Here is a 12,354-nt window from a genome sequence, read left to right on the forward strand (position 1 = left end):
ATTCTGATCAAGCTTCCTTCCTATTAATCCGGAAGTTCTTTTCAAATACAAGGAAATGATTCAATTCTAGAGCCAAAGATCGTAGTTCTCGAACGAGCAATTGAAAAGATTCTGGAGCATCCTCAGGATTAGGTTTCGTATTTCTCCTCTCCTTTATTCTCTCTACCCTGTTTCCTGGGGAGATCCTAACTCTCTTCAAGAAGGCAACCAATTCCAATAAGTGTGTATTTTGTCAATTACTTGCCCATCAAATTTTCAGTTTTATCATCAATAGAAAAAAAAAAAACCATCATCATCTCCCCGCATTATTTTTAGCAGCACCATTTGCTACGAGAAAGAATTTTTAAGAGACTATCATGTGCTTTTACATTCAAAGGTATACTCTATGATTCTCATGACTGGAAAGTTGCATTAAGTTCTTGTTAAGAGATTAGGGTAGGGCTTCAAGTTGTACCAGGTTGGCCTAGGAAAGTAGCACCTGCCTATCTTCACCCTCTTGTTTTTCCTCCTTTCCTCGTTGCTTGGCCAATGATTTTGTTGCATTGTAACAGATCCAAGTCCTTTAAAAATTGGTCATGGTTGTTCTTCATTCATATCTAGATCATGAGTGATTCATTTTCCTATAATTCCATATAATACATTGCTAAGATTGTGGCACTAGCATATATTTGTCCAACAGTCACGATTAAAATTACTATGGGAGAATTTGGAGGAGTAATTTTGGACAGTAATAAAAAAATATAAAAAAAGATCAATTTCAGAGACAATCCTAGCAATGTATTATAAGAAATTGCAAGAAATGAATTACAAAAGATGCGAACCCCCCCCCCCCCCCTTTCTCTGTCTATGGAAGTTAGATTAGCTTTGAGGTAGAGGAGGGCAATCTGGGAATTTTATAAATACAGTAGAGTTATCATTTATATAATTTGAAGCACGGAAGAAATGCAATAGAATAAATCCCAAAGGATTGAGCACCTCTTCTTCTTCTTCCCTTCTCTTGCTCATTATGGGCTACAGCCATTATCACAATTCGCCTCGCTCCAAACACTCATTTGGTTTCTCTTAGGATTGGGAAGGTATTCTCTTTTTTTTTTTTCGTAAACCAAGCAAATTGGTATTCAATGCCTTGAAAGATGGACCTCTAGTTTAGAATCTCTTGACTTGATTTGGAGAGAAATCTGCTTTGATGTTTCTACTATAATAGTTTCTTCCCCAAATTCCCACGTCCTCAAGTTTGGATATTCCAAGGAACAAACTATTGTTGTCTCCTGGGGTCTTGATTATTCTTTTTTACCCTGTAGTAGCTTGTAGTCTCTCCCTCCCCACTTTCTTTTCTCTTCCTCCCTCCTACATTCTCTTTTCCTATTTTAGGGTTTTGTTTGCAATAACAACAACAACAACAACAACAATAAGTCTTGTCCAAAAGAAATGGGGTCGGCTTCATGGATTCTTGTCTTCCAATCAATTCTGTTTGAGGTCATGCTAGATACAAGGCATAAACTATGCAAATCCTTTCTCACCACTTCTCTTAAGGTTATCTTAGGTCTACCCCTTAGCCCTTATAGTCCCTTCAATCTGGATTATATCACTTCTTTGTACATGGGCATTTATAGGTCTCCGTTGAACATGGTCGTACCACCTCAAACAACTTTCTTAAAGCTTATCACTTATGGGAGCAACTCCCAAACAAACTCTAATATGATCATTCCTTATCTTATCTTCCTAGTTTTGCCACTCATCCATTTTAGCATCCTCATTTCTGCTACACTAAGATCATTTATATGATTCCTTTTAACATGCCAACATTTTGCACCGTACATCATAGTTGGTCAAACAACAGACCTATAAAATTTTCCTTTAAACTTTAATGGAATACGTCAATCACACAAGATCTCGGACGCACCTTTCCACTTCATGCACCCTATTTTGATTCTTTGAGAAACATCATCCTCTATATCACCTCTTTTATTTATGACTGAACCTAGGTACCTAAAACAATCACTTTGAGGAATCTCCTTATTGTCAAGAATCACCACCTCATCGTCTGCCCGATCATGACTAAAGTGACAAACTAGATATTCTGTCTTTGTTCTACTTAGTTTAAAGCCTCTTGATTCCAAAGTTGATCTTCATGATTCTAATTTGATATTAATCCCTACTTGAGTCTCATCTATTTGGATCTCAACACTACCCTGTTGCTTGGCCAATGTTTTTGTCGCCTTGTAATAGATCTAAGTCCTTTAAAAATCTGTCACGGTTACAGTAGAGTCATCATTTATATAATTTGAAACACAAAAGAAATGTAACAAAAAAATTCCAAAGGGTTGACTACCTCCTCTTCCTCTGTCCCTTCTCTTGCTTAGCTCCAAACACTCCTTCGGTTTCTCTTTGGATTGGGTTTGACTTTTTAGCCCCTTAATTTGCAAATACTTCTATCTGTGAGAGGGTAAGCAAGTTCATATTCATTGCCTTGAGAAGATGGACCTCCAATTTCAAATCTCTTGACTTGATTTGGAGAGCAATCTACTTTAATGTTCCTCCTAAACTACAGTCTCTTCCTAAACCCCTCCCCCCCCCCCCAAATTTGGATACTCCAAGGAACAGACTATTGTTGTCTCCTAGGGTCTTGGTTATTCTTTTTTATCGAGAAGTACCTTGTAGTCTCTCCCTTCCCACTTTCTTTCCTCTTCCTTCCTCATACATTCTCTTTTCCTATTTTATTTATCCAAAAGAAATATAAAAAGGATGTCAATAGTATGGAATCTCAGGATCCAAAGTGTTATTCCCAGGTTGAAACTAAGAGGGGGGGGTGAATCAGTGTCTTCTAAAATTCTCTTTGATGTGACGCTTCTTTAAATTCAAGACAAGGTTGGTCAAGATAATCCTGTAATTATCAATTACACAATGGCACGTTTACCACACACCATAATGTGGCTAGGTCTACCAGACAGTGCACCACCACTCTGCAATCAAAGCACTCCAATATATGCAATGAAAAATAAACTAGAAACGCAAGACATCCAATTTGCGTGGTTTAGCCAAATTGCCTACATCCACGAAGTAATGCCCTAAATAGAGCTTCGTATTTACTCAATACTTTCCAACGACAATTTTGATCACTACAATGATCAGAGAGCTCCCACTTTCAATTAATTCAAAATATCAAACACCCACTCTAGTATTAACTCTTGCACCCACAAAAGTATAAGGCTACAACCTCAAACAACTCAACCCTAACAAGCAACTACTTGAAAGTTGAAACTTTTCACCACAATGATCAAAGAGCACTCACTCTTAATTAATTCAAAACATAAAGCAGTCACTCCAGTATTAACTCTTACACCCACAAAAGCATAAGGCTCCAACCTCAAACAACTCAACCTTAACAAGCAACTACATGAAAGGTGAAACTTTTCAAATTAAGGGAGACTATAATATATTACTCACCTTCTTCTTCAACGTTTTCACCAAAATACGCATCCAAGCTTGTTCTCCATACCCATATTGCTTTTTGGCTTCTCCTCCACGTTTTTCTTAGTCTCCACAAGCCAAAAAACTCAAAAAACCTACTTCTGTTTCGCTCAAATTCGAGCTTTTAAAGAGAATGAACGTTGATGCACAGGAACCATTGGATTTCATCTTCTAGATAAGTCCCAAAGAGAATCTAATCCCACAGTCGTTAGTTATCCACTTTAAAAATGCGGGTGAGATCTGGGCCATCAAATCCTTTAAGTGATTTAAGATTAGAGTACCCTTCACCAGATTATTTCAAATGATTTCTTTTCTAATCTTACCTTTAAGCTGTGATACACAGGATCATGTTGATCATTATACTTTGCAGTGCACCATATTATCATGCTCCCGACCAATCAAAAGGCATGCGATGGAATCTTTTCCGTCTTGGGCACTTGAAAACCAAGCGCATCAATCTCGACCCTCAAAATTGGATCTTCATCCACGTCCTTCTAATGACCATTAGATTGTATCATTCAATCTTTCAAAATTACACTTTCTTCCTTGAGATGTAAAACTTATTTCACAAAGACCCCCGAACTCTTAAAAATTATTTTCGAACCCCTGAGAGTAGATTACATCACAGTAGCCAAATTTGATATATCTTCTACAATGCCCAGATTTGCTTCCATATCGCACACTCTCATGAGAAATCTCATAACTCCCTTGTTGTTATCAAATCACAATCCGAAAAGTGTGTTGGAAAGAAAACTTCATGAACTAAGTTTCTTTAGTTTAAGTCGAACCCATAAAACAACTGGATGACTACTCAAAAATTCATCCAATGTGACCCTTGTGCAGTGACCTGTGAAATCCACTATTCTAAGTAATCTTTGCTTCACCCAAAACACTTAAATCTTCTCACAAACACTCAAAACTGTTGTAATAATGTTAATCACCTTCTAAAATATATAACAAATGCCCAAAGTCTTCTATGGGAGCTTCACTTCAGTACAAGTCATGTACTCTTAAAACAAATTGTATTTTAGTTGCCAACAATGACAACATATGCAATCTCAACCAATGAAACAATACAATGGATCTTAATAACTTGCAAAGTTGAGAGATATTACAAATGCAACAAAATATTCTGCTCACACTCATACTCACACATACCACAAAACTTTTTTTTTTTTTTTTTTTTGGGTAATAAGCAAATTTATTCGTAAAGTGAAGTCACAATTACATAGATTCACCACCACCGAATGGAATTGGGAAGGTTATCGAACCTCTCAAAGGCAACGCCCAACTAGCTAGACTATCGGCTCGCTTGATTACAAACTGAAAAACAGCACACTGATGGCTAGCTCCTAGCTTGTAATAATAAAAAAAGAAAAAAAGGGTGATGAATATCAGAAAAACTGCACACTGGTTAGCTAGCTTGGAAGAAAAAAAAAGAGGTGATGAATATCAAAGATTTAATGTCTGAAACTAACATTGAAGACTGGAAAGGCAGAAAATAAGGCACTCCAGACAGAAAGAAGTAGTAATATAATTGCTGCTACCACTGGAATGATCGTCCATGGGCTGTTGCAAAAATCCCGTTGTAAACTTGCTTTCCATTCATTCCAGAAAAACTTGTAATAACTACGGACATCATTGCAAAGCTCACCATAAATGAAATTACTACTGCAAATTTCAGAACCGAGATTGTTAAAGAGTGAAGCGACCTTCTTGTTGTCACCCAGGTGATTTGAAATAATCCCACAATCACGGAGAGTTGCAACATCAGTAGCAGAGTTGATAAGGTAATCCATCAAGACAGCATACGATGTCATAAGGTGGCTACTTTCATAATGATGTTGCTCGTAAGCAATAAGATTACGGAAGAAGGGATCCGTGAAGTCACTTACATATATTGGAGGGATTTCAAATACTCCATTTTTGTGGAAGTTTAGATCCATCAAGCTAGCATTTTTGTTGCCGCTTCTTTTGAACTGAACACCGGAATGCCGGAGCTCCGTCACGCATGGTAGAGATTCTGGTGTTGAAGTTGACTGTAGCTTCTTCTGTAGTGGAAGCCGAGCCTCAAGGGTGAAACTTAACAGATCCAGTAAATGTTTGTGTTCTTGTTCCTCTGAAGAAGTGTACTTGTCCTTGGCACCAGGTATCAATGGGTCAAAGAAATGGAGGGCTAATTCGACGAGTGAGAGTTGATTGGAGTCACCATTTTGACTCTTTTCGAATAAGGCTTGAAGAACTGACATGGGTATTTGGTTTTCAAGCAATGCCAAGTCACGAATAACCCTTGTTCGCTTCAAATCCGAATAGAATATGGGATCGTCTGCGGCCACCACAACAGCACTTTGTTCGACTGCGTCTGCGACCACCTCAGCATCAACAACACTTATTGTGGCCACCTCAACAGCACTTTTTTCGTCTGCGTCCTTCTTCATTTGCATCCACCTCGACACGTTCTTCATCCAACTCAACACCACGTTTTTGTCGACCTCAGCACCACTTTGTTCTGCATCACGGACTGGTATTGCTTTTGCATACTTGCGAAATAACTCAATGATGAACAAGCCATCAACGAGCATCACTTCTAGGAATTCTTCTTCGCGAGGGAAGTGGAATCTGTCAAAGTAACACTCACGGGGATCAGGTTTTATCGCCTTTATTGCTTCCTTGTAATCGTCTCGACTGATTCTTGTTCGAACAAGCAGTGCATCCACGTATCGTTTTTTAAGGTCTTCCATGTTTTGCATTTGCCGGTTTTGGCTGTAACGGTGATAAGGGCCGATAGAGACGGTATCAGGCGTGTAGGCATCTGGTTTCAGGTCGCGAATTCTGTTGTCCACCATATAAATACAAGAACTCGGAGCAGGCGACCTAGAGAACTCGCGTGGCTCAACAGGCTTTCCATCATGACAACTCGGCTTCGGCCGCTGAACTGAACTCGGCCTCAGCCTCGGCCGCTGAAGCCGCTGAGTTGGAGGGATAGGATTAAATTGCGCCTTATGAACACGAATCATAGAACAACTCGTCGTCTCCATATCCAGTTGTGTATGCTCTGCTATCAAACGGGAAGAAAAAAAAAATTCAGAAGCGCATAAACACGAAGATAACTGAAAATATCATTTTTATCGAGAAGATGAGATTCCTTGTACCTCTTTCTATTTCTTGCATATTTAACGAAGATCGTACCACCGGCGCCACTCACGAGAACGAGTTGAAGATGCTATCAGTAGTTCTTCTAGTCGCAAAGAACCATGGATTCACACCGGCCCAGAGTGTCTGTAGTTACTATCGAGCCAAATAATGATTCGGTTTCCTTCCAGCCACTACAAATCTAAATCTTTCTGTGGTCATAATCTATTTATAAACCCTGGACCCGCCCAATAGATCTGTCATAGTGCCCAAGCGGGGCGGGTAGCATGATGGTATGTTTATTTATTTGATATGATTCCTTACTTGCATGATAATTTGTATGAATACAAAAATAATTTATTACTAGGAACATCAACAAATGGGCTCTACCATTTGTCCATGGTACCTTTTTAATTTTGAATAACGAAACCTCATAAAATATTGTAGAAACAAACCTTGGTGATAGAGTATTTCGCAGAGAATGTCCTCAGATGAGGATTTGCTATCAAGATTCCTCTATGTCATGTAGTAGAGGCGGAAATGCGCGCAATTAAAGAAGGGGTAAAGGTAGCGTTGGATATGGGAGCATGGCCACTCCAATTAGAATTAGACTCGCTGAAGGCCATAAGGTTACTAGACCCAGAAGTTAACGAGCAAGGATCGATGGGAAAATTAGTTGCTGAAATTCGGAGCCTATATTTGTCTCGAGGCCATGTTAGATTTAGTCATGTGAGGCATCAAAATAACAAAGCTGCTGATTGGTTGTCTAAGAGTTGGCTAATTGGAAGAGATGATCTGGTCTTTTTCAATGATCCCCCGGAGGAAATGACAGACATCCTTAGAGAGGATTGTCTAAAGAGTTGTGCTCTAGTTTGATTTGTTTTGTTTTTTATGGGTCTTTTGACCCCGTTTTATAACCCTCAAAAAAAAAAAGAAGAAGAAACATATATATTAGTCTGATTGTATATAATGTGATAATATTCATTATATTATTTTAATTTTATTTAGAGTATTCGGCTTCCTCAAATTTCCCCCATTTGCTTACCTTTCTAGCCAGGCAAATTAGAGGCCCAATTGGTTTATGAGTGAACACAAACTACAACAACAATCGTGTCGATAAGATCAACGAGTCGGGCCGCGTCATGTCTAAAGCCCGTGTCTATCCTTGCGTTAATGTTTTTCGCCCCAAAGAGTATTGGGAACTACACGAGTCTCTCCCCGTTCGGTGGGGGTAAGAAGCCCTAATTGCTTCATTCTATTTTCATCTCCCACCGTTTAATCAGTGTCTGTCCGTTCGTTTATGGCAAAATCTTCTTTCATAAGGGTTGTTCTTGGTGGCAGGAGAGTAGTGGTGGACCTGGTGGTTGCCAGAGATGTGGGGTTTTATGGCTGAAGAGAGAATTCCTTCACCCACCTATGATTGGGTTATTTAAGTGACTGAAAAGGTAGTTTCGTCTTTACACAGTACTAAGAATATATTGGACATTTTACAAGTCAAACTTAACGATAAAAATGCTTGACCGTTAAGGAGGTAACTTGGAATATTTCATTTTATGCAAAGGGAGCACCGTGAAAATATATCTCCCTTAAGAGGGCACTTACGAATTTGGACCCGACTTAAAGAGACACCATGCAAAAAACTCTTTTATTTATTATATCAGAGCAGGTCGATAGAATGTGCTAGGATGCAAAAGCAATACCTAATTACCTATAATGTCTTTGTTTATCGTCTTCTTCTAACTTTTTTTTTCTTTGAACAAATTGCATTGCCACCCCAAAATGCAAGCTTTAAAGCACTAATACCCATTTTATGTTTGAAAAATATAAACACTTCAAAATTAGATTTTCATTGAACACATTAATCCGATTTGTTATTAAAAATTAGTATATCACTGTTTATTTTTTTCCTTCATATTTTGATAGAGATATTTTAAATTAAGAGAAAATACACAGTAATTTAATGATTTTTAGCGAGAAATTAGTCTAATAAAAATTTAATTTTAAAATATCTATATTTTCCAAACATAAAGCATAAAGTAGATTTAGTACTTTAAAGTTTCCAGGTGCCCATGTAATTTGTTCTTTTTCTGTTTGCTTTGTCTCCCCCAAGAAAACCCAAGAAATAATCTAATGAAAAAACAAAAGCAGGTGTCTTGTGTAACATTTTCAAGCAAGTCATGCGAAAAAAAAAAGAAGAAAAAAAAAGAGCAAAGCTTTATCAAAACATGAAATCTGTGTTATCAGTATTAAATTGCATTTACAGCTAAGAATTCTATTAGGAAAGACAAAAATTGTCAAGCAAGAATGGAGAACAACTATGGAAAAGCAAGAGGAGGTGTCCTTGAAGTAATGTTTTCAAATCCAACATGCCTTAGGAAATTTTCTTTTATCAAGACAAGAAAGGTATCGTATCAATAATAAATTGCAACTTTATGAACTTTAGTGACAATAAGCATAATGTTAACTGAATACTACTAAATCATAATAACGATAATGACACTTTAGAGCAAGCCTAAGAGTTAAAGGCTCTAAATCCATCCATACTCATCTTTATTGTTGACGACCTACAGAAAATGATGGTGCAACTTAAAAGGAACAAATAAGTTTGTACGTATTTGCAACCTCTAATCCTTCTTTTTTTTATCATTGAAGAAAATAAGGTCTGTCAATGGTGGGTTAGTAGAGTGGTTAAAAGCTCAACTTCCCTCGGGGAGGTCCCCATCCAGGGGCACCACCCCCTCCTTCCCATATAGAAAGCTTATGTTCTCCAAAAAAAAAAAAAAATCCGTCCCAAAAGAAAGAAAAAAAGAAAGAAGAAAGTTTGTCAAAAATTAGGGTTAAGGAGAGTTAGCCACGTGTGTTGTATTTCAAAATCTTGGCGCCAAACTTTACTATATATCAGTGGTCAAGATTCTCCTTATCCCTCACACTAATTATTTTCCTTTGCTGCTTAACCCATCTCTCATTGACATTAGAATCAGCATTCTAGAGGGGGCATGGAAGGGTGGAAGCAGGAGAGGTAGTTGACCTTTTAAGGAATTGCATCTCTTTTTCTATAGCATAGAAAATCAAAAGGATTCCATACATACTTCCTGAGATGATGAAGGGGGAGATGGCTTAAAGTCTAGCAGTTTTGAGTACTCAGTGATGAGATAACACATGTAATCATAAACCTGATCCATGGACAAATTTTCCACGAGATGGTGTAATCATTTACCAATGGCCTCAATCTGGTCAAAAAATGAGGGGATAGGAGCATTAGAATAGCCAAATTGAAATTTAGAAATGCCCATGCATGACATAGTAATTAATGTCGAGCTAGTGAATCAACCCACCTTAGCCATACAATAAACATTAAGATATTTGGAGATGCCAACATAAGTGAGTTAATTATGCCAAACGAAGGAAGGAAGAAAAAAAGGGGGGGGGGGGGGGGAGAAGAAGAAGAAATTATAAAGTTAACTTCTTGCAAAATATGTTTCATGAGATAGTTGAGAGAGAGTAATGGATTTTTTCAAACGATTAAAAATTAAAAATCTTATGTCTTGGAAAATGGATAAAAGTGATTGAAATTCAAACTTAGGAATTTGATGCGTTGGAAAATTTAATGGTTAAACTTTTTTCAAACGGATTTTTGCATTTTATGTGTTGAACATCACAAATTGCATTAAAAACGTAAAACTGTAATTAATATAATATTATTGGAAGTATGAAATGAGAATTTACAAGTTTGAGACACAATTAATTATATCAATGTAGTTAGGGAAAGAGGCTATTTTGGGAAGTAAAAATGTAGCCATGACTTTTGAGTTCATGTTTTTATAATAGTAGTATGATAGTATGATAGTATGATATGATATATTTTTAAAACAACGGCAAGATATACATAATATAATAAGAGAAAAAGACTATATCAAGCTAATTTCTAATAAAAACGATGACCAAACCACTCCTCCCTAACAAACGATTGCAATGAACTAGGGAGAGCCTCAACATCAAGGTTAAGCTCACCGATCAACGGCATCATTGACGCCAATCAATCCTCACATCGGTTGGTTATGGACCACCTGCCAATCCTGTAACCTTTCTAAGAGCACCTAAATCTCTTACATCAGTTCAACAACGATCCAAGGAGCAGTTGCTTCTCTCTGAATGGTCTGCACAACATTCAAAGAATCGCAACCACTTCCCAAAGCTGAAAAGTTATGCTTTCTGGCTTCTAGAATACTACACCTGATGCCTCATTCACATCATAGAATGTTGTAGTCAGCGACACCAGCGACACCACCTCCTATGGCAAACGTCACTTGATCATTACCAATCTTCCAATGGCATCATATCCTGCTCTATGACCCTTCACCTAACCATCAGTGTTCACAACCAGCCAACCCTCCACAGGACGACCCCAATGGTGAATGGACAATTTTTTGTGGAAAAATGAAATATCAATACGCCTGAAAAACTCTCTATTAACACCGTTGTCTTCATCCTGCAACTTTTGGTCATCGAATTTGTATTGAACCAGCCACTTCACATGAGCACACACCTGGGTGGGGGAATGAACTTCATTCTTGAAAATCCTGCCATTCCGTTCTTGCCAAACACAATAGATTGTTACAATGAACGAGAGGCACCTCACCATGCCCACAATCGAATCACTTGAAAAGTGAGAGGAAACCCAATGTACCTTCTCAGCCCAAGTCAGCCCAGATCGGTGGACCTATTTTGCTATAGCAACTGACAAAGGGTGCTCAATTTTTTTTCCTTTTTAATTAGACAAAATCTTTGATCGGACGACTAATATGGCATAGAATGCTCCAACCATGGTCTCAGATACATGGCAAAGGCATATCACTCTATGATTTTTGTACACGTTATATGACAGTCTTTTTTCTATTTTTTTTGGTAAAAAAAGAAAAGAAAAAAGTGATTAGTCTAGGGTCTTCTACTGTATTCCAACAAATTAACTCGTTAAGAAGAAGAAAAAAAAATTCAAAGGTGACAAGTCTGCTTGGGTTTTCTTCTATATTCTAGATAATCTCTTTCTCTCTTCTATTCAATGAAAGAAAAAAAAATAAAAGGAAAAGAAAGTGATCCGAGTGTTAGCTCTAGATCGAGGGAAGGGAATATAATAATAATGACTTTGACCGTGGACCATTTGCCGTAGCTTACAGTCCACCGATCGGGGGAAAGGATATTAGAGAAAAAGAAATTGCAGAAAGGAAATAACAGAAAGTAAATAACAAAGCAATAAATAAAGCAATAATAACAAAAGGGAAACCTTAACTAAAGAGAGACACGATTGTAGGAATCTTTGATCAAGGACCCAGGGGAAGGGAGAACAGTAAGTAAATGCTGAAATTTAAATCTTAAATTAAGAATATGGAAGGGTAGATAGAAACGGGAATGGAGGGGGGGGGGAGAGAAGATTATTGAAGAATCTTACTTACTTGCATCTTCCAAACAAAACTTGAATAAACAATTCGAATCTCAAACAACCCTAACAACCAGATCTAGAATAATTTAGATCTCCAATTGCTAGACACAGAGAGAAAGTGAATCCTCAAACTTGAAACTTGAATTTGAACTTGAACTTGAAATTGCATTGATAAAACTAAAGGAATTACACTTGCATAAAATAACTTACACAACTTCAATATCTTAAACATTCAATCTAAAAAATTAGAACCCACAAAATAATCAAAGAACTAGAGAAAACCTAGAGCAAGTTAAAGAGAATAGAAGGTGCAA

General features: G+C 37.5%; 1 protein-coding gene across 1 annotated transcript; it reads right to left on the reverse strand.

Annotated features, from left to right (window-relative positions):
- Positions 1 to 4,931: 4,931 nt before the first annotated feature.
- On the reverse strand, positions 4,932 to 6,488 carry LOC149016628 (UPF0481 protein At3g47200-like). Its single transcript, XM_089156794.1, has one exon. It carries the CDS (start codon positions 6,486 to 6,488, stop codon positions 4,932 to 4,934), a length of 1,557 nt encoding a protein of 518 aa, XP_089012920.1.
- Between the last annotated feature and the right edge of the window lie 5,866 nt (positions 6,489 to 12,354).

Source organism: Hakea prostrata, chromosome 5 (genome assembly GCF_041222555.1).
Source record: "Hakea prostrata isolate BN-2017 chromosome 5, UWA_Hpros_2, whole genome shotgun sequence".
Taxonomy (NCBI): Eukaryota; Viridiplantae; Streptophyta; class Magnoliopsida; order Proteales; family Proteaceae; genus Hakea; species Hakea prostrata.